This window comes from Podarcis pityusensis (genome assembly GCF_964106645.2).
Source record: "Podarcis pityusensis genome assembly, chromosome: 15".
NCBI classification, from domain to species: domain Eukaryota; kingdom Metazoa; phylum Chordata; class Lepidosauria; order Squamata; family Lacertidae; genus Podarcis; species Podarcis pityusensis.
In genome coordinates, this window is record NC_138040.1 from 42,481,037 (window position 1) to 42,508,693 (window position 27,657).

Below are 27,657 nucleotides of genomic sequence, written 5' to 3' on the forward strand. Positions count from 1 at the left end.
CTCATTGTTTGTGAGGATAATATTGGAGGGGGGGGACCCATGTCCCCCACCTTCAGGAAAGGTGAGATAGAAATGGAGCCACAAGGTAGTTTACTGTTGTTATGAATTTGTTGGTCTTTAGAGCCACTCAGTTCATAGCATGCAGCTTGAGTTAAATTCTTCCCCCAACCACCCCATCAAATGAAAATTCATGCTCCTTCTTTTCTTTTGGTTAATATTCCTCTTTGGCAGGTTCTTTTAATGGGCTGGAAAAAATTCTTCCTATGAAGTTCCAGGCTTCCTGTGCTTGAATGAGCACAGCTCCCCATTGGCTGCCCACCGCGTCTCCTGATTGGCTCTTGAACTTGGAGGTAGGGGTGGGGAGGGGGAAGGAACCTCTCAGGGTGGCTATAAAAACTCCAGGTTGGTCACCTGCAGCGAGGAGGAGTGGGAGTCCAAGTGGCGACGGAGAGCTGCGGCTTTGACGGACTGGGCGCGTCAGTCCATCGGTTGCTCCTTTCTCAAGCCCCGTCCGCTGCCGCGCGCTCTGCTGCGTCCGGCTCCGTGTCTTCGCTCCAGCTCGAGAGGGGGCCAGAAAGCGAGAGAAGCCCGAAGCGAGAACTTAGCGGAAACTTAGCAGAGAATGCTCCGAAAGTCGGCGGTCCTGCTGCTGCTGGCGGCCGCTGCTGCTGCGACTTACGAAGTGGAGCAGAATGACTCCTTCAGCCCCAGGAAGGCCAGGCTGGCCGCGCAAAATTCAGGTACCCTCTTTCTCCTTTGCAGGCAGGAGCCCGTGCAGACAGCTATTGCGGCTCACTTTGGCCGCAAACGCAGGCGGGATGTTCTCCTGCGCGAGCCGCTGCCCCACTGAAAGGGGGGAAAGGAGCCGCTGCCCCACTGAAAGGACGGGAGCTGTGTGCAGGAGGGGAGCTTGCGCAGGAGAACTTTACGCTGCGTTAATATGCCTCCTGCTTCTCTCTCTCTTTCTGCCGCTGTTCCACAGCCGAATGAATGGGAGGAGAGCGCTCGCTCGTTTCAGCAGCTGGTGTAGTGATCCTAAATGCGGGGTAGTGTTCGAGGTGGTTCACACTGCGCCGTCCGCTTCAGCCACAGCGGAGACCTCCAGTCTTCTTGGAGAACTGAACTGAAGCAGAATGGTTCACCCATCTCCAAGTTAAGCACCATTCCCTAGCGAACACTTCATGCCTCTGATGAATTGCGCCCCGCCCCCAAAACAGCTTCTGCTAGAATTAAATTGGCTGGTCTTCAAGGTGCCCCGAGACTTTTCGTGATGTTGCTGCAGCAGATTAACAGAGCTAACCTACTACTCTGGAAATAGAAAGATGGTGTGTGGCTGTGTATGCACCATATACTTAAGGCGTTCTCCCTGCCCTCCCCCCGAAAAAAGAATCCTGAGAACCGTAGTTTGTTCGGGGTACTGGGAACTGTAGCTCTGTGAGGGGAAAACTACAGTTCCTAGGATTCTTTGGGGGTGATGTGCTTTGCATGTGTTCTAAGTGGATGGTGTGTATGGAGCCTTAATAGCTGTACCGGGAACAGAGTACCCCATGTAAGTACCTACACCTGAAAATCTACACCTTCCCTTTCTGGCTTCTAACTTTTAATGTTCCCTTGCTCTACAGTCAAATCAGGAATTCTCATGTTGCATGTTACCAATACACAGTCTTAAAACAAGTTAGTTCCATTTGAGAAATGGGCTGTATATGTTTTGCTGACTTACCTAAAGCTAAACACTTTTGAAAAGGCTAAGTTGTTGGCTGCTGCTTATGCTTCCAGCACTGGCAGGCATCACTTGCACCCATTTAAAATAAAGACATTTATACTCCTCTGATTTGACACTTGCCAAGAGAGGCTGCTATTTCAGATCTGCAAGAATCTGCAGCACAGTTCTAGGGTATTTGCTCAATTTCCTTTTGTACTTGGTTGCTATAGAAACAAAGGGTCTCAGTTATTCCACTGTGCCTAAAACAATAAGAGCCCTAATACATATTAAACATGCTAAGTCCCAAGTTATAACCTGAATCTAGGGAAACATATTGTTATAAAATGAGTTGTTTCATTCATTCATTAAATTTCTATGCCACCCTTCATCCAAAGATCACAGGGCAGTTTGCAATATAAAAACACAAAAATGCAAAACTTAGTAACAAATAATAACCCCCACCCCCACACACAGGGTATTTATTTCTGAGGATAGTTAGGGATGGTTTGCAGAGAGCTTTGTCTTATCAAATAGTTCTTTTTCCTTGCATATAAGTTAGCATTGAAACATGCAGTGTTCTCATTTAAAAGGTACCCACGGCAAGATGCTACACTTGACTAGAAATTAACGAGCTTTTTCACTAGGTTTCTAGAACTACTGTCTAAAATCCTCTGCTTCCCTGAGAAATAGCATCCCAATTTTTTAAAAGTCCTGGTTTGCACGTCATTCCTAACATATGAAACATGATCAGGCAAAAAGTAACAGATCTCCCTTTGCATGACTGAGTAGAAATTCAGCTTGGAGAAAAATGTTACACCAATTTACCTGCAGGCAGGGGAGAAATCTGGTGGATTGTCAGCCAGCTTCTGGAAGAAAATTGTCCTGCTGACATATTTAAATAGTTCAGCCTTGTGCACAAACTCTGGCGGCTCTTCCTAAGTTCTTTATGCTGCTCTGCTCACCTCCATGAGCTTAACTACTGGGCTTTAACTACATTTACTGCATTACTCTACTAATTTTCCATCAAGGAGCTCAAGGGGATTACATGATTTTCTCCCTGTACATTCCATCTAATCCCCTTCAACAACCCTGTACGGTAGGTTATGCCCAGAAATGACTAGCCCAGGGTCACTAAGTCAGTTGTATGGCTGAGTAGGGATTTAAAGCTGGGGTCACCTCAATCTTAGTCTGACACTTCAACCATTTCACCACCGTGACTGTCTGCAAAATCTTAACTGGAGCCTTACACTCAATTTAGTGGGATTAGAAAGCCTGTATTAGTGACAGCTTTTGAAACTGGAGTTGAAAGATAAAGAAACATTTGTCCAAAATGCTTATAGGTTAGACTCTGGGTTTATGGGGCTCCTTCAAATGAGAATTTAAATAATAATTACTATCAAATGTGGCAAGCCAGCTTGCTGCATCTGGAAGCCCTGTGCTCATCCCATCAAATGGGGCCCTGCCTTTTTGTTTCAAAGTCCTTTCCTGATGGCACCATTGGGTCCTTATTTAAGCAGACGGACATGTTCGCAGTGCATCCATTCAAACATCCAACATGATTTGGAAGCGTCAGATCCTGCTGCTTCAGCAACTTCTCTACGTGGCTGATGAAGGTATGAGCCGTTGTGCTGGTCCACTGCTCTTGGCCACTGAGCATCCTAAGGCAATGGTAATTTGCCTCTTTCTACAGTATATACTCATCCCATGCTTCTTCCAGCTGTGCACTTCAATGCTCAGCTGCCAATTCCATGACACCTCCACATAGAAAGCAAGCAACGCAATGAGTGTAGAATGCATTATCTATTTTTAAATGTAAGGGACTGCAGTTTCCTATATTTAAACTGTTTTAGTGTGTCACACCAGAAGCACGGGATGTTCAATTTTGGAACAGAAAGGATAGTTGTGCAAATTGACCCCCTTCTGTAGTGATTCTTTAGGCTAAGTTATAAAGTTTATACCATAATACAGCTGTTTTAGATGGGAGGTTTGGGGCATCATTAAGGGTGACTGAATTTAAAGCAGGTAGAAATATCCAATGGGGCATCATCCATTAGGAAGTTCTCCTGAACAAAAATAGACAAATCCTTCCCACCCCACTAAAAGAGGAGCACTAAAGGGTCAGAAAACATAACGCTACCTGCCTGGGTAAGTAAGAATCATAGAATCTTCGGGTTGGAAGGGACTCAAGGGACCCCCTGCAATACAGGAAATGTTTCAGCCTGGTGCCAAAAAGCAAGCAATGATGGCACCATGTGTCCTTCTCTGGGGAGAGCATTCACATCAAGATAAGTCTGGGTCCAACATATGCAAAGTAGCTCCTCTCCCTACATGAACCCCTTGCTCATTAAGGTTAGTGACAAAGGCCCCTTGGAACATCAGCCCATTGTTGGCAAGGTGAGGAATGAGGCCACAGTTCCTCCAGAATTACCTTCAAGTGATGCCCAACACTTTGTGCCGGTGCATGCTTTCAGGAGGTGAGTTAAGGTGCCTTCTTTTATTCTGGAATGCTTGTAGTGTTCTGTAAGAGTTGGAATGCCATCAGGTGTGGCTTAGGTTATGTGATGGTTTTTATTTTATTTTTCTATGCATCTCAGAGGTAATCCTGGTTTTTATAAAGAGCGGGGTGATGATTTATTACTTACACCCCCTGCCCATCCAACCAGGTTGCCCTAGTCAGGATATACATATTTGTCAGTACTTAACAGTCCCCAAGGGCAGGGGTACCTTTACCTTTACCTAACAGTCCCCAAATGGAGAAGAAATTAACTTCAGTTTACATATAAAGGCAAAGCTGCCCAGTACTTACTTTCCGAAACATTATTCAAACTAGAGCACAACCATCTTTCAGAATTTGCACTTCTCCAAATTTTGCAATGCAGTTCTCCAGCATGTGATGTGCATGAGAATTTACCTAATACAGTGTGCATATAAATGTATATACTGGTGGAAATTGCTTTGCAAACTGAATTTATTAAGCAAAATCATGTCTAAAATATGCATAGGGAAACTTGGCACAAGAAATACTGACTAATTTCAAACTGATGTGTAAATGTGGAGAACTGAACTTAAGGTTGGAAAAATGAGAAACCAAAATTAGCACAGTCATGCATTGCTACCCAGAAACAGAAGAGGGACAGCACAGCACTGTAGCATGGGTTCAGAAACTCTTTTCCAATCAAGCATTCCATGGAAACATGCCCATTATGTATCCATTGCAGCCACACCTTTAGTCCGTAAAATGCTAGGTGTTCCTCTGCGCCTCTTGGCATCCTATCCTTGAAAGGTTTACTGACTTGCCACCCAGAATTTTAGCAATAATTCAAAAATGCTTTTTCTACAAATAATCTCTCCCTTGTCTGTATGTTGACTTGGAATGGGAAATTACCATTACCCTATACATGCAGAAACACACTCACGCTACATAATCAGAGTTTAATCACTGGAATGAAGTTGGAAGCCAACAGTCCCATACATGTCTACTCAAATGCAAGCCCAATTAAATTAAAGGTAACTTATTCCCTGGTAAATGGGCCTAGGATTACAGCCTCAGTGAGCATAATGGCCATGTGTGTCTTTTTAACTGATGAAGCCCATAGTTCATAAACTCAGCCCAAAACTCATTGAGTGGCCCTAAGCAAGCCATTATAGAATGATACGGAGTAAGGAATGGGATCTGGCAGGCAGGTAGGCATGATCCTTATATCCCCACCCCCTTCATGCCAAGCTTGACAGGGAGTGGGGTCACCTATTTGTCAACCACATTGTGTCACACCGACCTCAATTTTTGACTGCAGGGGTTGAAATCAAACTGTGCAGGAAAAGGCACAGTGCTATTTAAGCCCTGGTGGTCAACTGGTAAGCAGTGCTGGCAAACCTCATTTTGGTGCAGTTGAGTCTTTACTCACCCCACATATATGACATCAGATATAGGGCAGGTAGGTGTGGCTTGGCCAAATGAGGAGGCCTGGCAAAGCCTTATTAGGTCTGTGGGGTGGCATTTCCCCACTCCCGACTTAAGGATTTGTGATGGTTGCATTGGAGTGAGAGCCTGGGTGGGCCAAAGTGTCCTTTGGCACCTCTTTTCTCAGAATTGCCATCATACACAGCCCCTTTTCCTGGCTGCTTCTCAAGGAGAGGTGAGACAGTGACACCCACTCAAGCAGCTCAGCTGGAATGAACTGCCATTTGGCTGCTCATCCACCCCATAATTGTCTTGCAGTGGCTATGACAACCCAACTTTGCCTTTTCCCTCCTCCCTACCTGTCTGTCTTTGCATTGCAATGGCTGCTAAACTGTGAACTGTTAAAATAAAATGTGAAGCTTCTTAGGTGCATTGGCAGTAAGCTGATATATCAAACTAGCAATGTCTGGAATTAGCACTTTGGGAAGGGTGTTTCTGTACATACTAACCATTTTGAATGTGCAGTTGTAATAGCCCCAAAGTCTGACATTCATTGCTTGTTGGAGACTGTGTCGCATTGCAGGACTGTAACTATATGCTTGTTTCTTCCTGCTTTGTAAAATTGGGTTACATTGCTACAAACAGTGGACTTATGCTATGATTCTTGTTGCAATAAAAATGTTTTGCTATGTTAATAGTGACACACACACACACAAACTCCTCTCCACCATTCTCACTATGGCACCATCATCCCTGACCACTGGACCTGTTAGCAAGGGATGGTGGGAGTTGTAGTCCAAAACAGCTGGAGGGCACCAGTTTGGGAGTGACAAATCAAATGTTTATAAAGTGGCAACATAACTGGGGTGGAGGCTTCTCGGTTTGGTTTGTAAAATGAAAGCACCAGAAACGTTTGTTTTCTTGGCAGTCATGCTTTCCAATTTGGAGTCCCTAAAATCAGTGATGCTATGAGGGCTGGACTTCAGGGCAGAAATCCACCTCACCAAAATGAACAGGAGGACCCCCAAATGCAGCCTGTCTGACTTACTGTGTCTGTGATGAATAGGCAACCGTGCCTTCAGGAACTTAGTTTAGTGCCTGTCACCTGTGGTTCAACTGTCCAATTATGCACTAAGACTTTCTGGGATGGTGTCCTCCTGGTGTATTTCACACACAAAAAAGGCTTGATGCAGAAAATGTACTCTCCAAGGTGCTGGAAGCTGACTCTTGCAGCAGAAATGCATTTGAGGTGTGGTGGCTTAGCTGTGGGTGCTTGTTAAAGGTGATGTGTAGAATATGCACACTCCAAGAGGAAAGCAATGACTTAACAATTGCTGGCAAATGCCTTCAATTGAGTTGAAAGCTGCTATGGAAACATGAGGCATGGCAGAAGTCTGTATTAAGATGGACTCTCCTTCTCTCTACCCCTTCTCTTTTGCAGCGGATGTGGTGCGGTGTTTAAATAGTGCCCTCCAAGTAGGGTGTGGTGCTTTTGCCTGCCTGGAAAATTCCACATGTGACACAGGCGGCATGTATGACATCTGCAAATCCTTTCTCTACAGTGCAGCTAAATTTGACACTCAGGTAAAGTATCAGCCTAACCCCTTTTCCCTTGCAGCTTTCTTGCTGATGGACAGGGGAAGAAGGGCCAGGGCTCCATGGTGGTGCAATGCTTTCCATGCAAAAGGCATCTCCACTTAGAGATAGGAAAGTCTCCTGTCTGAAACCCTTGGGAGTCTCTGCTAGTCAGTGCAGATCAGTGGGTGGAGAACAGCTGGTCCTCCAGATGTTGGTGGACTCCAGCTCCTATCAGCCTCATCCAATATAGTCAATGTTCAGGGATGGTGGGAGTTGTAGCCCAGCAACAGCTGAAAGGCCACTGGTTCCTGTTGGTGTAGGTACTATTGAGCTATATGAGCCAGGGGTATGAGTAGGAGGCAGCTTTCTTTGACTCATATGCCCAGGGGTGAGACGCTGCTGCAACCAGTACTATTGTATTGTACATAAGTTCTCAGAATTCACCTGTCTTCATATAGTGCAACTGATGGAGAGTGGACTTGGCTTGGCTGAGATAGCCTTACAGGCCAAACAGGGAGGCCTCAGTGGCCTAAATTGGCTTTTGGGCTGGAGTTTCGCAACCACTGTCTTACAACAACTGCAGATATAAAAAGAAGCATTCTTATTCCACAGAAGGAAATGCTTCTTCTAAGATGCTGGTTGTTGTGATGCTTGTGTGTATCCTCTTAAAATGAAGCGTCTTGTTTTCTTTAAAACAGGGACAGCGGAACCTTTGGCCCTCTAGATGATATTGGTGTCAACTTCCCTTGGCCTCAGCCAACATGGCCCACTACTGGGGATACATATATAATTTTATTTGTATATGGCCCATTTTGTTCTTAAGCCTGGTGGAGTCCCAGCTATTTGAGCAAATAAGGGTTGTAGCTCACTGGCAGATAACTTCCCAAAAGTCCAAGGTTCAGTCCCTGTTATCTCCAGGTAGACCTGGGGAAGACTCCAGCCTGTTCTGGAAAGCCACTGCTGGCCAGTTATCAATGATACTGAGCTGCAACAAAGCTGCTGGTTGCATGAAGAGCTTCTGAATTGTCCTTTGTCCCTTAATATTTTAAGTAGCTGCAGATATGTCAGGTGCTTCATTTGCTGCAAATATGTGATAACTTGTATCAAGAGACAGTTTATTCAGTTGTTGTTTTTTAAAAAAACCAAACATTTTATTAACACAGTGGATACATTCAAGTGGTGGGTTGGGACTAGGGGCCCGTTCTATGACAGTACATTTTCCACTCACTGTGTGTGAAGGCTTGGCAGAGGATGTCGTGTGGGGTGGAGAATCAAGCTTCCCTTTCAAGAGGAAACAAATGTTCTTTTCACACAGCCACTCCTACTGTGGGAGCTGGCAGGGAGATGTGCAGTGCCAGATCAGCCTGACATGACTTGCACTTCTATTTCCTAGGAGGCTAGGAATTAAAAACTAGGCACCTAACCCACCAAGTTTAGAGCCCTGGCCATTCCTACCATTGGACAAGGTGGAGTGGCTTTCCTTAGGCTGGAGGTTTTAAGATGCCAGTAAATAAGAACAGTAAACTGGCAAATTTTAAAGTTCATTATTATAGGGTGTTTGTTTTTTACTAACGGTGGATTTTTTATTTTTTATTTTTTGCTTTAAGCATCACTGAGTAGCAGAGTATCTAAAGTAGGGACCATGGCAGGAGACTATGGCCTACCAGATATTGTTGGATTTCATTGCCACCCGCCACCCCAGAAAAAGTCAGCTTGGCCAGTGGTCAGGGCTGATGGGAGCTGTAGTCTAGCAATGCTTAGAGAGCTGCAGGCTTTCTTGCCATCCCAGTCAGATGGGATTTCATATGCAAAGCATCTATATCTGCAGGGTAGAAGATTACTGACGGGGGATGCCTTTGGAACTTGCATAGCCCCTATTCTGAAACAGCTGTTTTGGCTGCCAGTTCCTTTCCAGACCCAACTTGAGGTGCTTAAAGTCTTAAAAGGTCCCAACTTTCGGAGAGACTGCCTCATTCCTTTCAGGTGATAAGATCAGCTGAAGTGGGGGGCCCTCTTGGTAACTCCTCCACCCTCAGACATCCACGGGGGGGAGGGGTGAAGTCCAGGAGAGGGCCTTCTCTGTGGCAGCCCCTAAGTTGTGGAATTCCCTCCCCACAGAGATGGGTGTGGCGCCATCATTATACAGCTTTCATTGTATGCTTAAGGCATCTCGCTTTACCCTGACCTCAGACACCTGCTGGTGTGTGTTCTCAGCATGCATCCTATTCCTATGACCATTTTAACTGCTTTTAATATTTACTTTTAAATTGTTGTAACCTACCCTGGAACTTGCTGATAAATGGCAGGTTAAAAAATTACCGTATTTTTCGCCCTATAGGACACACTTTTTCCCCTCCAAAAATGAAGGGAAAATGTGTGTGCGTCCTGTGGGGCGAATGCAGGCTCCTTGGCTTCAGCGATAGCAACGCGAAGCCTCCCAAGCCTGCTCTCCGGAGGCTTCGCGTTGCTTTTGCTGAAGTCAGGAGAGTCTGCTCTTCGAGGCTGGCGGTGGGGGAAAGCAGCGCTTCCCCCCACTGCCAGCCCCACAAGCTGGGGGGCAGCGGGAAGGCGCGTGACGCCTTCGCGTTACTCTCCAACCTGGTTTGGAGGCTGGCGGTGGGGGAAAGCAGCTCTTTCCCCCACCGCCAGCCCCACAAGCTGGGTCGAAAAGCTCGCAGGAGCCGTGCACTCTTTAAAGGGTGCACGGCTTCTGCGGGCTTTTCTATGAGGTGGCTGGAAGGGGGCTGGCATGACTATTAAGCAAAAACATTAAGGTTGGTTGCATGATGTGGGCTTGTCTTGGGAACAGTAAGGTCAGCAGCTGAATTTATGGCTTAAGCCCTTTACTTATTAGAGCACACACTGTCACAAGAAGATCTCTAGGTGTGGAGCAAACCAAATTAATTGGTTTATTCTCAGCCTGGATTATCAATCAACCTCTCCCTGTCTGGAAATCTGTTGTGAAATTTAACTCTGTCTCCATCCTGAAAATGGCTCAGGGCTCCTCTACTCTTCTGCTAGTCCCTAAAAAGCACAAGTCTGGGAGTTTTTCCACTTGTCCCAGGCTTTCTAGGCACAGGTCTGAGTGGTTTTGCCTTTCCCTTGCTGTTTTCTCCCAGGAAACCTGCGATTTAGTGCTAAATCATAAGAAACAGCAACCCACAAAAGAAACCCAATTGCTGTTTGTTCCGATTCCATGCTAAACTGCAGGCTTTCCCAGAGGAAAATGGAAGTGTACATGAGCCCTCAGTGTTGCCAAGTAAGCTTTGTATGTACTGATGCTTTAGTTGCAGTTACCATTATACATGCTAAGGGTGAATTTGGTTTTCTGAATTCTCCTTAAGTAGCCAAAACAACACCACCCATGAAATGCAAGTTGGCAAAAGTACATTAAAAAAATATATATTTATATAGGGCATACCAAAAAGGGGGGAGGACTAGTGAATTTGGGAGGAGAACAGGAGGGGAATGGAGTACCTTGGGAGAAGGCATTGCTGGGTGTCCAGAATGCTGAAATGGAGTCATCCCCACTGGCAGGGGTAGAGGAGAAATTCAGTCTAGTTTGCATTTAAAGGCAAATCTACCTAACTTTTACTTCCCAAAATAAAATGCAAACAGAAACTCTGCTGTAATTTTAAAATTACCACTTCTCTGAATTTTGCAATGCAGTTCTCCAGGAAAGCAATATGTGCAAAAATGCATATATTTGTAAAAACAGACATATGTGTATATAGGGAGAAATTAGCACTAAAATGCTTCTGAATTTTTATGAGAACTTAAAAAAACAACCTCTTGAACTGGAAATGTGGAGACCTGGAAAAATGAGAAACTAAAATCAACATTCGCCCATTGCTAACTGAGGTTCCCACTTGAGGATCGTTAATTACATGTGGCAAAAGCATATTATACAGTAAAGATTCATACTCCTGTTCTTTTAACCTGGTCACTTACACCCTAACAATCAATTGGCAGGGGAAAGCCTTTGTGAAGGAGAGCTTGAAGTGCATTGCAAATGGCATCACCTCAAAAGTATTCCTTGCCATTCGGAGGTGCTCCACATTCCAGCGAATGATTTCTGAGGTGCAGGAGGAATGTTACAGCAAGCTGGACATCTGCGGCATTGCAAAAAAGAACCCAGAAGCGATCACAGAAGTCGTCCAGCTTCCAAACCACTTCTCAAACAGGTAGGCTTGTTTGTGCACTATAAAAGACATGAGTACACTTCTTGAAAAAGCATGTTCAAGTCAAGGCCAGGGATGAGGGTTAACATAGCTGGGCACCTGCCACATGCCAGGGGTTCCACTGGCAAGAGTGGACTTGCTTTAGCGGTTGGCTCACTATTCGGTGCATTGCTCATAGACCATCCAAAAGCTGGCGCTCACCCTGGTTCAAGTTGGGTTGATTGTGATGATAAAGTTTGGTGTGGAAAGAGGACCAGGTCCACCACTGGAGCTCCTGAATGGAAAGGCAAGATGCAAATGTAGTAATGAACTAAAGCTGTTCCACAATAAGTTGAAGGATGTTCAGTGGCAGAGCATCTGCTGTGTATGCAAAGGCCCCAGACTCAACCCCCAGCGTATCCAGGTAGGGTGACGAAAAGTGCCTGTTCAGAAATGCTGTCAGTCAGGGTGAATGGCAGTGAGTTTTATGGACCAGTGTGGCTGTCATTCTGAAAGGAAATGGCTGCAGCTCTTCACTGCTGTCTTGCTGACTTGGTGTAAGGCAACTTCCTGTGAACTCATGGTCTTTCTGTGATTGTCTTAATCCTGTTAAAATTGTGAGAATGTAGCTAGGGAGGCAGCAATTTCTGCAGTGGGGGGAGTAAGAAGCCGCAGGGCCTCTTCCAACCTGTAGAACTCAAGTGACTGAAGGGGGGCGGGTAGTCCTTCGTGCTGCTGGAAACAAAGCCAACAGAATTTCCCAGCTAGTAAATTGACACAAGTTTTCCCAAAGCAATCCTGCTTTCTCAGCTGTCCCCAACAGAAGCTAAGCATGAACTAGATGGCACTGCAGTCAAACAGGAGGTCATTAAAAGGTCAGGGCACCTTTTCCATGGTTAGTCTTGAATGGTATCTGAAATGGGAGAGAAAAGATTGGCATGTGGGTATGTGTACTAGGCTAAAACGTTTTTAAAAGACTCCTATTTCACAATTTGATCTCAAGCAAGGCCTTCTTTGCTGAAACGTTGGCTTGTATGATTTCAGGCCTGGCCGCTCTACTGTACTGTCTGCTTCAGGAAGGGGGAAGGCTTGTTCCCTCCACAAGTTATTTGTTTTAAAGACTTACAGCCCTTATTTTTATCATTGCTGATACCATGGTGGGGTGCAGCATAATACTGCATTAGCAAAGCTTAAATGGCAGCAGGGGCCTCTAAACATAGCAGAGAAGTCTGAAACAGTCACTCATTTAGAAACTTGAAAGTCCTCGGGGAGGAGTGGGGAACCTTTGGCCCTTCACATGAAGGGCCTTGACTGTTGAATGTACTGGTTGGGGTTGATGGGTGTTGGAGTCCAATAGCACCTGGAGAGCCCAAAGTTGCTCACCTCTATTCTAGGTACATAGGTACATGTTTACTTAATGCTGAAATGACAACAATGTCAGTTCTTTACACACCTGTATGGGGGCGGAAAAGATTCTCAGGCAAAAGGCTGCGGGCAAAAGCAGGTGGATCAACTAATATTCATTCTTGTGCCCTTGTACAGCAGGCTAGTTTCTGCACACAGAAGTCACACACCCCTCTGTATCAGCCTTATCAGAGTCCAGGGGCACAATCCAGTCAGACAAACATTCAAGAAGGGTGTCAGGCAGGTCAAGTGCGGACTGTGACCTGGGGATAAGGGGCATGGCCAGGGATGAATTCCAACGGCCAGTAGAGAGGTCCAGAAGGCTACATCCCCCCCCCCAGACCTGAGGTAGCCCACCCCCTGCTGTAAGGCAAGGGAGGGTAGTGTATGACCTTCTAGAGCAGTGGTTCTCAACCTTGGGTCCCTAGATGTTTTGGGCCTACAACTCCCATGATCCCTTGCTCACAGGACCAGTGGTCAGAGATGATGGGAGTTGTAGGCCAAAAACATCTGGGGACCCAAGGTTAAGAAAGGCTGTTCTAGAGGTTCCTAGTCTACAACTCCAATCTTCCCTGACCATTGGCTGTGCTGGCTAGGGCTGATGGAGTTGGAATCAGAGTCCAACAACCACGAAGAAGACTCTGTCCCATGTCATCATCAACCAAACCTGCTGATCAAAAAGCATAGGCAATTGGTTATAGAGGGGGCACTTCTTCAGGTATTCAGGCCCTAAACTATTTGGGGCTTTAAAAGTAAGCAGCAACACCTTAAATTGAGCTTAGAAGTGGATGGGCAGTTAGGGCAGTTGTTTAAGGAATCAATGTGATATGATCTCTCCTGGTGGTACCTGTCAAACATCTGTCACATGCATTATTGACTCAGTGAAACTTCTGAGTTGTCTTCAAAGGTTGTCTGCAGTGCATGGCAGTCATTCAAACAATAGCTGATCACAGCATGGGCCACTGCAGCCCTGCCAGGAATATTTGTAGCTGGTGAACCAGCTGAAGCTTGGAAAGGACTTTCCTTGCCACTGAAGCCATCTGGTCCTCAAGCACCCTCAAACTATGTACCTATTCCTTCAAGGGAAGCACAGCCCTATATTCCCATATCCAGGAATTAGTTTATTGGCCCTCATCCAGCCCATTAGCATATCAAAGCACCAATTCAGTACCTTCACTGCCTCACATGACTCAGATGACAATGTGAACTAGATATTGTTGGGCTGCAACTCCTGTAATTTCTGGCCTTTGACCATACTTCCTGTTGGGTGTTTGAATCCAACCACTCCAGAGGACCACAGGCTCACTGTCTCTGGCCTCCTCCAACTGGCAGCAGTTCTTCGGGGATCTGGGCAGCAGGATCTGCTACTATTACTCAACCAGTAGTGCTGTTAAGTAATATAAGACTCCAGGCATAATGGTCTGTTGGAGAGAGCTTTAAATGTGTTTTGTGGAAATAGTTACAGTTTTAACTTGTTACTGATGAACCTCCCAGAGAACTTGTGTTAAGTCAGCGGGTGGTATGGAAGTAAATTGTAAGTAAATGAAGTAAACCTCTATTTTTCACCTGCCTTCCCAAATGTGATAAGGGCAAATATTTGGGGTAGGGGGTGTCCTATTCTTCCACCTCAAGCTCCTGCCCTCAAAGCACTGCTGTTTTAAGCCTTGTTGTCTTAAAACTTTTGGGGTGGGATTGAACCTGGGACCTCCTGCATGCAAGGCAGGTGCTCTGAGCTATGCACACCCTTCGTTTGGGGTGCATGCATAAGGTGAGTTGAAAGGGTGTGCCAGTAAGTAAAGTGTATTGGCATAGCTAGAGGTGTAGATTATCGGTGAGAAGATTGAGTGGGATGTTCTTTCCTTTTTAAAAACCATCTCAGTCCTGCACCGAGGTAAACAAATTCTTAAATTCTGGGATTCATAGAAGTGGCAGAACTGGTTACACTTGCACAAACCAATTCACTCTGGTTTAGCTAGCTATGAAAGAAGGCAGGCAAAGACCTGCAGGGTTCAAAGGTTCTATGTCGTGTTGACCATGTGAACTTTTTCTCCTTGTTTTGGCAATTTCACCATGCATTCTCTGCAGAGTTCTTAGCCATTCATAGGTCTGGGATTATAATCATTTTCTAAAAATTGAAACCCTAAGGGTCAAACAGGAATGCAAGCTATGTTTGCAAAGGAGCAATCAGGAGCACCCACTAAAGTTAGGGAGAGCTCTGTTTAATGGCTAGATCTGCTCTGTCACATTACCCATCGCTAGGTAGTCTGCAGCTGGTTTTTAGAACTGCAGTGCAAACTGACCCTCAGCCCCAGCCAGCAAGGTCATGGATGGTAGGACAACTTCATCAACACCATCTGGAGGGCCACAGGTTCCCCACTCCTATCTTATATATGCAGGTATTATATATAGTTATTGCAAAGCTATTACATTATATAGGCATTGGTTGCAAAAGACAGCTTTTAGGGGTGGCTTTTGTCTTATGGCTTGCTTCAAGTAAACAAATCATTCTGTCATTATCTTGATAATCAGCTGGAATAGCTCTTGCTCTGTCCAATTTATCTATTGCTCAAGAGCATTTGGGTGTTGGAATTCAGGGTCCTGTCTCCCTACCCATCACCTGTTCTCTAGTTCTTCTAAGAATGTTCCCTCAGAAGTTGCAAATAGCTTTCTCACTGTGGATCTTCATTTCACCATGGCTTTTGCTGTCTCATATTAATTATATTCACAATTTAGGCTTTCCATTCTTTATATTGCAAACTGCCCTGTGATCCTCAACTGAAGGGCAATATATAAATTTAACAACAACAATAATACTTTTGTTATTGTTGGGTTGCCCCAGCCACTCTGGGTGACTTCCAACAAATTTAAACACAGTAAGACACCAAACATTAAAAACTTCCCTATACAGGGTTGCCTTCAGATGTCTTCTAAGTATCAGTATCAAATTTTATTTCAGTCACAGACCAGCATAAGATAAAACATACGGATAAACTGAACACATAAGACTTAAACAGGTAAGGGATAAAAAACTAATAATTAAAAGATTATTATATCATACATAACTTTAAAAGATAAAAACAAGGACAAACTGTTAAGGAAGGGAGCATGAAGGAGCATAGGCATTTTGGGCCTCGTTTGTGGCGCAAACCATCCTTCAACAAATATCCATCATGGCAGCACAAAATCTAGCAACTGAGTAGCAAATCTGCATTTTCATCTTGATGTAGCAGAGAGGTATCAAATTGTTTTGTGCAACCTGGAAATTTACGTAGCTTAGGCAAGGTGAATCTAGATCTTTCCCATCATTTGCCACCTGATCCTTCTTAACTGAAAATGGCAGGAATCAAGCCCTGGGCTTTTCGTGTGCAGAACAAGTGCTCCGCCCCTGGCTGGGAGGGAGGGAGGGAGGGCTGCTGCAGTCCATCAGCATATGGAGGGCTGCAGGTTCCCCATCGCTGCTTTAAGGCTTTTTTGGAGCCACAGGTGGTTTGCTTTGTCAGACTTTTGAAAGTGAATTCCGGAGAAGCTGTTTTCAGTTTGGAAGTTGAATCCTTTTGTCTGTCAAGCCATCAGGTTTTAGAATAGGGTCCTTTGCCAGCAAAGTATGTAGAAAATTGCCACAGTCTTACTAGGGGATGAATCTCTCTCTTCAGTAATGGCATCTGGGAAATGAGCCTGAAACCCCATGCAAGAAATCCACCAAACACAACGCTGGACCCTTGAATAAAGAAACCATAGATTCCAGTAATCTGGATTAACTCCCAGAACGAGTATTTATTTATTTATTTATTTATTAAACTATTTCCTGCCTTAAGTATAAGGTGCCCAAATGCCAGGACCAGCTTAGGAGATTTTTCTCCAGGGGTCGAGAACACAATAGTTTCCAGATAATGCTGGACTACAACTCCCATAATCCCTGACCATTGGAACAAGAAGGGACAGAGCCTCCAAGCTGCTGTCAGCTAATGAAAGTCTCACCTTGGCGTGCACTCCTATTTCAAAGTCCATGTTTAAGCTGGAGCTGCCTGTGCAAAAAGTAATAGCAGGGGGGAAAACCGACATGCTGAATTCTTGATAGATCTTCTCCCTCTCTGAGAGGATCATTGAAATAGCAAGACTAAATGCATAGGACTAATCTATCATTTGTGGGGGTCACAGAACAAAGGAAAGCACAAAAGAATCATTGGGTGCAGATAACTATTAATTGTTAGCATTTCTGTGGTGCTTTCAGGTCCTCAAAGTGTTCATCAGGCCTTGATGGTAGGGGCAGAGGAGAAATTCGGTTCAGTACATGTTTAAAGGTGAATCCTTCAAAATTCACACTTATCTGAATTTTGAGATCTCCAACCAACTTTTGCAAAAATCCATATACTAGGATTGTGAATTAATAGTGGGGGGGGGGGGTACTTGCAAGAATGTGTACATTAGTCAAAACTACATATAAAAATGTGTTTTAGGAGAAATTAACATAAATTTTCATGAGGACTTTGTAATTAAAAAAAAACTGATGTGAAAATGTGAAGAAGTAAACTTAAGACTGGAGAACTGAGAGAAATCAAAATTGACAAATTCACCCATCCCTTGTGACTACTGAGTGGGGTGTTAAACTCAAGGTCCTCTTAAGCCACTGCACTGCATCAGCCTCTTATTGACTACGATTGAGTAAAATCTGGACTTCTGTCATCTGTTTCAGCTTCCAGCAGCCACTCCTCAGCTCAAAAATGCAGCAAGAGCATTCTTGAATTGACCAGTTGCATGAACTCTCAAGTGTTCTCTTGCATTTATTTCCTGTGTATGTAACTGAATGAAAAAGTCACATTGACCAGAGCATTAATTTCATTTAAAAGTTACTTTCTTTTTTTAGTTAATTCAGAATTGATTCATTCCATGCTTGAAGAGGTTCTTAGTATCGTGTGTGAAAACCTTCTTTCTCTAAATGAAAGATGTCTTGCATTTCTGGAGCAGTTATTGTAGGGCAGGACAGAATAGTTCAGATTCTTAAAACTCCACTGTCTGGTTCTTTGGAAGCAGACTCCACGAGTTCCATGAAGCAGTTCCCCCCACCCCCCGTGGCTGGAGTCTGCAGAGGTTGGGCTGGTGGGAGGAAAGATGATGCCCAAGATTAGCTTCACCAACGTGGTTCTGTCGTTCAGATGCATGGGGCTGCCTCTTGGGAAACTGGCCCCTGTGTATTGCAGCCATGGACCAAATCGGATGTTGCCCTATTCATGCAACTAGCAACTGCAACAATAGCTTTTTAAAATCACGTTTGTCATTTACTGTATTTATTACTCACCTTTTTACAAACTTCTGCAAACCAACTTACAAAAATGATACCAACATTAAAGCCAAATATAATCATGGAGTCTCCCTCCTCCCACCCAGAGTGCAGATAGCAGGCATCTGGGGCCAGATCTGAATCAGGACTTTGCAAGGGGCAAAGGAGGAAAGCTGCTCTAAGGAGCACTGCCCCACCCACCTCAGCCAGCTCCCACCTGCCTTCCATCCAGCCCAGGGGGCTACAAAGCCTATCACCTTCCTCCTCTTCTTCCTCCTTTAGTCTGTGTTTTGCCCTTGCAGAAGTCAGCAGGGAGATGGATGGGGGCAAAGCCAGAATTAGTTAGCTCTGTCTATTAGTGCCTCCAGCTTCACCTGCCATTGGCTTCAACAGCTGTTGGTCTTCCTGCCTTGTGCCTTACTAATCCCAACGGGCCAGTCGCCACCGCCTGTATGCCATGGTCCTGATGTGCCCTGCACCTGAAATTGCTTCTCAAAAAGGCATACATGAGGGTGGCACTGTGGTTGCTAATTGCATGGGTGGGGTTGTGTCTAGTTTGGCTCTGCATTTCAATGACAACTGCATGTAAGACATTCCTAGTTAGCTAGGTTCTAGTTAGGGACACAGGGAATGCAAAAGGCCACCTCATGAGAGCATTCTGCAGATGGGGAGCTATGTTAGAAATGGCCCATTCTCTGAGAAAACTGGGCAGCGCCAGGGAATGGATGGAATCCTTTGAGGAACCAAGAGACCTTTGCATTGAGAAGCTAGTGTCATATAGTAGCTGAGAGCCCGAGTTGTGAACTCTGTTGCTAATTGCAGCACAAAGAGGGGGGATTTCCATTAGGGTTGTGGCTGGGGTGCAAATGGTTAAACCTCCCCCTTCTGTGTCTTATGCTTGAAATCAAAATTGCCTTCCATCTAGGATTCATTTAAAAAGAAAAATCCTCTCACATGGCTACAAGCCACACAATTATAGTGATGTGAGGGCTCAGCCACACTTTTGCATGGACCCAAGCAGTTTTCCACTTGTCCCGTGCTTCTTAGGTATGGGTCTGGGCAGTTTTGTGTTTGCCTTGCATCTTTTCCCTGGAAAACAAACACTCTTTACCACTGAATCGGAAGAAACAGCAAACCCCCAGAAAAAACTGGTCACCATTTGGTCCAATTCAGCTGTAAACCGTTGGTTTTCCTTGAGGGAAGTGGCAGGACAAGCGGAAGTGTGGGAGAGTCCTTAGTTAGGCCCTGATCAGTCCTGTTTTTCTAGAACAAAAAGTGCTGGAGCTCATCCTGAGCACCTCCTCTCTTCTCTTATTATGGCAATGATGCCCACCTGAGAGGTGTTAGAACTGAGTTCCAGCTTAAAAAAAAGCTCTGGCTCTGATACTGAAGTTTGTGGCAGGGTGCTTGTAAACGTTTTATTGAAGGTCCTGTGTGAGTGGCTGGAGGATGGATAGTGGCTAACGGATTGAGGTTGAATCCTGACAAGACAGCAGTACTGTTTTGGGGGGTCAGGGGTCAGGCAGGTGTGGGGGACTCCCTGGTCCTGAATGGGGCAACTGTGCCCTTGAAGGACCAGGTGCGCAGCCTGGGAGTCATTTTGGACTCACAGCTGTCCATGGAGGCACAGGTCAATTCTGTGTGTAGGGCAGCTGTCTGCCAGCTCCATCTGGTACACAGGATGAGACCCTCTCTGCCCGCGGACTGTCTCATCAGAGTGGTGCACGCTCTGGTTGTCTACTGCTTAGACTACTGCAATGCACTCTCCGTGGGGCTACCTTTGAAGGTGACCCAGAAACTCCAACTAATCCAGAATGCGGCAGCTAGACTGGTGACTGGGAGCAGGCTGCCGAGACCACATAACACCAGTCTTGAAAGGCCTACATTGGTTCCCAGTACGTTTTTGAGCACAATTCAAAGAGTTGGTGCTGACCTTTAAAGCCCCAAATGTCCTTGGCCCGGTATACCTAAAGGAGCATCTACAACCCCATTGTTCGGCCTGGACACTGAGGTCCAGTGCCAACAGCCTTCTGGTAGTTCTCTCACTGCAAGAAGCAAAGTTACAGGGAACCAGGCAAAGGGCCTTCTAGGTAATGGCTCCTGCCCTGTGTAACACCCTCCCATCAGATGTCAAGGAAATAAACAACTATCTGACGTTTGGAAGACATCTGAAGGCAGCCCTGTTTAGGGAAGTTTTTAATGACTGATGTTTTAATGTATTTTTAATCTCCTGTTGAAAGCCGCCCAGAGTGACTGGGGAAACCCAGCCAGACAGACAGGGTATAAGTAATATATGGTGGTGGTGGTGGTGGTGGTGGTGGTGATGAAATAATGCATATGAAGTTCTTTGGTGTGGTCCGAAATGCCGCACAAATGCTTTAATTGTATTGGTGGGAGGAAATATGAACAACTAACTGTCTGATCTTAACACAGGTATTACAACAAGCTCGTGAGAAGCTTACTGGAATGTGATGAAGAGACGGTGGCGACCATAAAGGACAGTTTGATGGCAAAAATCGGTCCGAACATGGCCAGCCTTTTCCACCTCCTGCAGACAGATCATTGTGCCCAAATCCATCCGAGAGCAGACTTCAATCGGAGACGTATCACTGAGCCTCAGAAGCTAAAAATCTATTTCCGAAATCTGCGGGGGGAGGGGCCTGTTCAGTCCCACATGAAACGTTCTTCCTCAGAGAGTGTGTAACATTCCTTGAGAGGGTGGAAATGTAGGGCAGCCTTCACCAACCTGGTTTCCCCCCAGATGTTTTGGACCTCAGCTCTTGGGTGTTGTAGTTCAAAACAGCTGGAGAGCACTAATTTGGTGAAGGCTGGTGTAGGGAATCCAAGCTCTACCAAAGTAGGAAATTTACTTCTTCTTTTCCTTTAGCATTAATAAACACCAGAAATTTACTGTAATTGATTTTAAGGAACACTGAGCTAATCTACACATTCAAAACAAATAATGACATGTGGTATATTCCTCCTAGGACTGAGCTGCTTCATTGTGCAGATAGGAGAGTTGCAAATTTAATGCACAATTGCTTGTATCCACCAAAGTTCTCCTCAGTGTAGCCCCACTGAAATTAAGGTGTCCATTGATTTCAATGTGTCTGCTCTGGGTAGGACCAGCATAGGGTACAGCCCTTAGATTTAACACACTTAAAAACAACAACTAGCATATCTCAAAAAGCTGTTCTAGGACCATCTCCATTGACCCCTGGGCTTTTCATTGACAAGGGGTTGTGAATGTTCCCTGCTCATCTCTGCCAAGAAATACAATCCCCTTATCTGCATTTTGAAGTGGTATAGTCCCAGGAAATTTATCATATGTTTGAAATGAATGTATAGACCGGCCCCTGGAAAACAGGTGGGTTTTTGGGTGAGGGGTAGGGTATGGCGAGGATTTATTTTCTTTCGCTGTCTTCAGACAAGCTGCATGGACCTGGGATTTCTGGTTGGGGAGGGGATCCCTTAATTCCTGAAATGGAAATACCCTCTTTTCTTTCCACTCACCTTCCCATAAAGAAATCCAATGAATCTGGGCTTTTCTTGAAAGCAATGTTAACAGCACTTCTTCAGCAAACACCAAACTATCACTGTACTGTAGCTCAAACGCCATTGCAGTTTGTGCAGGGAGGGAATGAAGTCAACTGTTGAAGGCTAAATTCTGCTGAACTAAGTTGGCAGATAAATGGTGGCGAGTCAAAACTACAGCAGTTGCACAGTCTATAGAGGTCAGTTGGGAAGTCTCCTTATGAATGGTGCTGGCCAAGGCCAAGTAGGGTTGTCATATCTGGGCTTATGGTCTCAGTGTTGTGCTCTTAATTTTCTCAAGCTTGAAGATCCCTTAAATGCCTGATTTATACAAAAACTGATTTTTTGCACTGTGTTGACCCTAAAGCAAGAAAAGGGGGGCACCTGTGATCCTCCATAAGTTATTGGGTTCCAGCTCACATCAGCTCCAGCCAGCTGAGGATGATGGGAGTTATAGTCTCAATTCACCTTTAGGACCACAGGTTCCCCACCCCTGTCACAGAGAGAACCCCACTGCAACAGTTGCTCTTGGCCACACCTGCACACACCATCTGAATGAAGGTCACCAAAAACAGGTTTATAATAGGGCAGCCAAAGTTTTTCAGAAGGGGGGGGGATGGGGGGATTCTGAGTACTTTGTTTTCCCAATCACCACACTGGGAAAAGGGGTCATTTTGCCAAATGTTTCCCACCTTTTTTTTTTTCTTCTCCTTGTTTCAGCTGCCATTTTTTTTCTTTACCAGAACTAGCTCTGGAGCTTTGTGGCGATGCAAAATAGCAGATTGGCTGCCACTACTGCAGTTGTTGCTGTTGCTACTTTTAGCAGCAGAGGAGGAGGGAAACCTTAAAGGAAATGTAAGAAGCCATGTTGCCCCACCCCTACTAATGGCATGTCTCTCTCCCAGCAAATGGGTATAGCACAGCTCAGGAACCTCTGTCCAGATATTGTTAGACTTCAACTCCCATCAGCCCCAGCCAGTGTGGCCAATGGTTTGGATGATGGGGTTTGGAGTCTAATGAGAGGGGCTGTGGCTTCCTCCATCCCCGTGTTACAGATTTCCTCCTTCCAATGGGGAATATACAGCGAAATAGTCTCTATCAATTTCATTGCCACCAAACATGGAGGAAAATGTTGGAAGGTCATGTATGCTCAGTTCTAGGATGGCCATAGATCAATGGTGTGTTGCAAGTTGTCCAGGTCATGGAGATGGGGACCCTGTGGCCCTCCAGATGTTGGATTACACCCATCATCCCTGGTCATTGATCAAGCAGGTTGGAACTGATCCAAGTTCAGCAACAGCTTGCAGGCCACAGAATCCCTACCCCTGCTATAGATCATAGCAGTGGTACAAAATAGTCCCTGGTGTTGTTTTCATGTGTGTGTTGGTGGAGGCGGGAGCTTAAATCTGTATCTGCACTGTACCACTCATGGAAAGTTTGTACCTAGCATGGCTGAAACCCTTTGATGTGCTTGCAGTAGGAGCTCTTGGGCAATGGAGTGGACTCCCTCAAGAATTGATGGGCTCTCCTTCAGAAAAGGTATTTTAGCAGAGGCCGGATGCCCATCTGTAAGGGAACCTGTATGGCAGATCATGCACAGAGCAAAAGGTTCCTTCCAACTCTGATTCTTGGTAGGGGATGGATTAGTTGGTGGCTGTATTTTTAAAGACAGAGATACATTCAGCCATGGGACCCCCATACCTGCAGCTTGAAGTGGTCTAGTGCAGCCAACAGGTCTGCCACCTCTGTGACCACTAGGCCCTTATTTCTATTAGGGTACTTTGTCTGTGGTCAGCCGTGACTGTGGGAGTTGCATACCTCTTGCACTGCTTCAAAAGCAAGCAAATATCCTTATGTACTGTATCTTAATTCAAAGCTTTAAAAAGAATCTTGAGCAAAAGGCAGTTGTTTTGAGAACAGAGTTTCAAGACTTGTTCTGTGGTATAAATAGTAGAGCTCATGTACTGTACATAATTTCCAGAGGAGTCTGCTTTTAAATGCAGAACAGAATATCTTTATAGTATGCATTTTAATCTTGTACCTTGATTTTTTTTCCTCCGCCCCCCCCCCCCCCCCGGGCACTGGTAGCATTAAACACCGCCTGCATTGAAATAATGGCACTTGTTGGATAAAACTAAATATTCTTGGTTCTAAAGTCCTCTTCAGGCATTCTTAAATTATCTCTCCCCACGGTAAGTGGAGGCACGCATGCCGGTTCTGCCCCCTCCAGACCTGGAGTCAGTAGTGGCTGGGGCCCATTATGACTTGTGGGGTGGAAGCCAGGGAGCCAACAGCAGGTGGCGCCAGAGCCCTTGACAGGCAGAGCCAACTAATTCTAGTCTTATTCCCATCCTTCTCCAGGCTGAGTTCTGCAAGGGGCAATAATAGACTAAGGAAGAAGGATCTTACAGCCAGGGCCATGCCATGGATTGGTTGTAGGTAAGAAGGCAGACAGGCGAGGGCTGGCTGGGGGCAGACTGAGGTTGGTGGGGCAGTGCTCCATTTACCCAAATGGAGCAACAGCCTCCACTGGTTGCTGTCGTTATGATCTGGAGCCTTGCGTTATGATGGGAGGCTTCTAAGTGCATTCAGCAAAATTCACTTCCAATCGCCTTTTAGACCATGCCATTCAACATGGAAAAATCAGGGTTGAAGAAGGCAGGGGGAACATGGAGGGCTCCACTGTTGCACCATGGATACTATTTAGGAACCACTGAGCAGAGCTCAAGTGCCCCCAGAGTGGATGAAGCTGCAGTCCCAAGCACACTGCCTGTGAGTGTGATGGGGGAACCTTTGGCCTTCCAGATTTCATTGGACTACAACTCCCATCATGCCTGGCCACTGGCCATTCTGGTTGGGGCTGATGGCAGCTGGAGATCAACATCACCTGGAGGACCACAGATTCCTATTCTTTGGCCTACGAAAGGGTGTCAGCCCTATTGTACTTAGTAGGATTTACTTCTAAGAAATGCATGTTTACAATCACACTGCAGTTCTGTGAACCGCCCTGAGACCTCTGTGTATAGGGTGGTATATAAATTCAATAAATATTAATTAAACAATGGGGAAAGTCCAGTTCTAAAGACACCAAGCTGTTGAAACAACTGTGACTGGGCAAGATAGTTGCTTTGATCATTGCCAGATGGCTTGTATGTATGGCTAAATGGAAGAAAACCTCTGAAGCACTGGCTAGGAAGGAATGACTTCAGAAACCAAACCCTGCATGGTGTGTCTAAAAGTACCTTAACTCTGTACACCAGGCATAGCCAGCATGGCAGCCTCCAGATGCTGTAGACTACAACTCCCATCAGCCCCAGCCAGCATGGCTAGTAGTCAGTTGCAGTCCAAAAGGTCTGGGTGGCACCATGCCAGCTGTGTCTGCTGTGCATCTATTACTTCTGCAGTCTGTGAAATGTCAACAGACTCCTTTACAGCAACCAGTAAAATCCAAGGCTAGCTTCAGGTTCGAGCTGCCCAGCCATCTTATGAGCCTCCCTTATATACAAACCTTGCTACCGAGAGTAGGCAGCAGCAGCAGCACCGCACTCTGTAATAGCCCCCCCCCCAATGATTTAGAAATGTAAATAGTGAGTACTTTGCACAGCCACCCATAGGTGGACCCTCAGCAGCTGCCCAGGAATGCTGTCTGCTGATACCAGAGCCAGTGAAACTGTTCCCATAAATTGTGTTTGAATCCAGAAAACGAATGTGTCAAAGAGAAGGCTAGTTTTCATCGTGCAAATGTTGTTGTTTTCTATCCTGTGATGAGCTGCTTATCTGGACCAGACCTCACAACTCCCCTGTATATCTGAGTTTTTCAAACATGCATGCTTTCAAAGTTTGAAGGAAGCATCCGGAGATATTGTACTTTCCCAATAAGATTCAAACTTTTCCTGCTCTTTCTAATGTGCATTTAGTTCAAAGATGAGAAACTATTTTGCGCATGCAGTCAAAATCAAGAGAGATCTGTGCATTCCAAGTGTGCTCAGTTGGGGGTGCTATAGCCAATTTGTAAATTGGTTAAGGAGGGCAGAGAACGTTTCAAAAGTACACTTCTCGTGGAAAAATATACAAAGCAATAGAATATTTACCATGAAGCCTTTAAGCAGCAACTTACAGCTAATATGTTTCAAGCCAGGGGCAGCACTTCAGTCTTTGCTGACTTTATTTACCATATACAGTATGTATCCCAGAAAGTGCTGTTACAGGATTATAAGCAGTGAAAAGAAATTGCAGACGGTTAGGCATTTCTGCACTCTGTATTATGCAGTCAAGCTCAGTCTAGATGGGATGCTGTGGAATATAATCTTGACACTTTTCAGGTGAGCTAGATTCCTATTTTGCAGGATTGCACCCTTTCTAACGTGCTTGAAAATTAATCTTTGTGAGGGGGATTTTGGGTTCTAGAATGTCTGATCTTGAGCAGTACTTAGCACCCTGTGGAACAAATCTTGAAGTTTATATTCACTCAATAAAGGCCATCAGTGTGGAAGTCTGAATAGCCCAGATCTCAAATGTATGCTTGAATGGGAGGGGGGGTTAACAATCTCTTTTGCAAGAGTATTATGCCATATTATAGGATCTTGCTTTACATTTCAGCTTTTCCACAGTTGCCATAACCCCCCTCATGCCCATATGTTTTGATTCATGGAATTTAGCCATCACAGAATTCTTGCTCCGCCAAAGCCCATGACTCTTGCTATTTAGTTGAATGAAGGAATGAGGTTTCTTTCTTGAAGGGTGCGCCCTGCTGCAGGTCCACCAATAACAGAAGCTAAGGGTGGTCCTACCCCATAGGCCAGTGGTAGCCAACATGGTACCCTCCAGATGTTGCAGAACATCAGCTCCCAGCCAACAGTGAAGGGAGTTATAAGCCAGCAACATCTGAAGGCCACCATGTGATGGTGTAGGCAGAACATGCATTTGCCTAGGGCAGTGGGATTCCAAAGACTCCAGACTAATCAGCAAAATCTACTGAGAGGAATAACACAATTTTTCCTACTATCAGCTTCTTGAGGTAATATGGTTTAAGCTTTCCCAACTGCAGCCCCCACCCCCCACCCCCGCTCTTCCATTCACTAGTAAGGAACAAGAAAGGGGTTTTCAACTGGGAAAACTGTTACATGAGAGAACACAAACTGTCCCCTCTCCTGGACTCCACTGAATAAATAGTTCCACGCCTCATACAATAAGATGCAGGGCTAATGACAGGCACGGGCGCGATTGATTTTCATTTAGGGCATCAACGTTGTTTGAGATACCCCTAAGGCTGCTGTCCTGGACACATAGGTCCACTCAGAAGAAAGCCCACTGAATCCATTGGGTCATAGTCCCAGGTGAACATCTGTAGGATTGCAGCCTTGGCTAGGAACATGTGCTGCTGAAGTCACTGGGGCTTACTTCTGAGTAGGCATGTCTAGGATTGCACTTTAAATGCCTTTCACTGATAGTTAACTGCCTAGGATAGCCTTAACAACAACATAAATGGGTCTATGGCAAATCAAGAACACAGCTCTGGAATAAATCCGTAGAGTTTTGATTGGAAATAGTAATCACCCAATGTAAAATATGACTGAATTTCATTCATCTAATTCTTAAATATGTTTGGCCTTATAAATTGAAGAGTCCCACTCCAAGATGGCAGTTGGCTTATCTTAAAAGAATAAGATTTACATGATTTAATTGTGATTTTTCCCTGCCCTGCACTTTAGATAATTTGTGTCATTTCCATACATATATAGATATATAAATTTAAGTATGTATTTATAATTTAATTTTTTTGCCAAGTACTGGAATAAACAGTGAGCATATCTGGTATATGTCATTATTTATTTATTAAATTGCATTTTTTTAAAAAAGAAAAAGAAAAAATAACTCCATATGTTCATTATAAAGATTTGAAATCTATCGCAGCAACAAGAAAAGATGCAAGTTATTTTCTCTGCTTATTTTTATAATTAAAGGATGAGTAACATTATAAAACCTATGGTGGATTCCTTCTGAGAGAAAAATAAAAAAACCTATCCCATGCTAAGTGTCTGTCTTCTTTTTTGCAAAAAAAAAAAAAAGGTTTTCACTTAAACTTCAGCTCAGATCATCC

At 45.0% G+C, this 27,657-nt stretch overlaps 1 protein-coding gene and 1 long non-coding RNA gene across 9 annotated transcripts in view; one reads left to right on the plus strand and one right to left on the minus strand.

The window, feature by feature from the left end:
- Window positions 1-27,657, minus strand: part of LOC308463870 — a 439,765-nt gene that overhangs the window by 370,651 nt on the left and 41,457 nt on the right. The window lies entirely within an intron of this gene.
- Window positions 430-27,591, plus strand: STC1 (stanniocalcin 1). Its single transcript, XM_080982627.1, has 4 exons — window positions 430-740; window positions 7,045-7,187; window positions 11,154-11,365; window positions 20,457-27,591. The coding sequence occupies exons 1-4, from the start codon at window positions 623-625 to the stop codon at window positions 20,725-20,727; spliced, it is 744 nt and encodes a 247-aa protein (XP_080838753.1). The 5' UTR covers window positions 430-622; the 3' UTR covers window positions 20,728-27,591.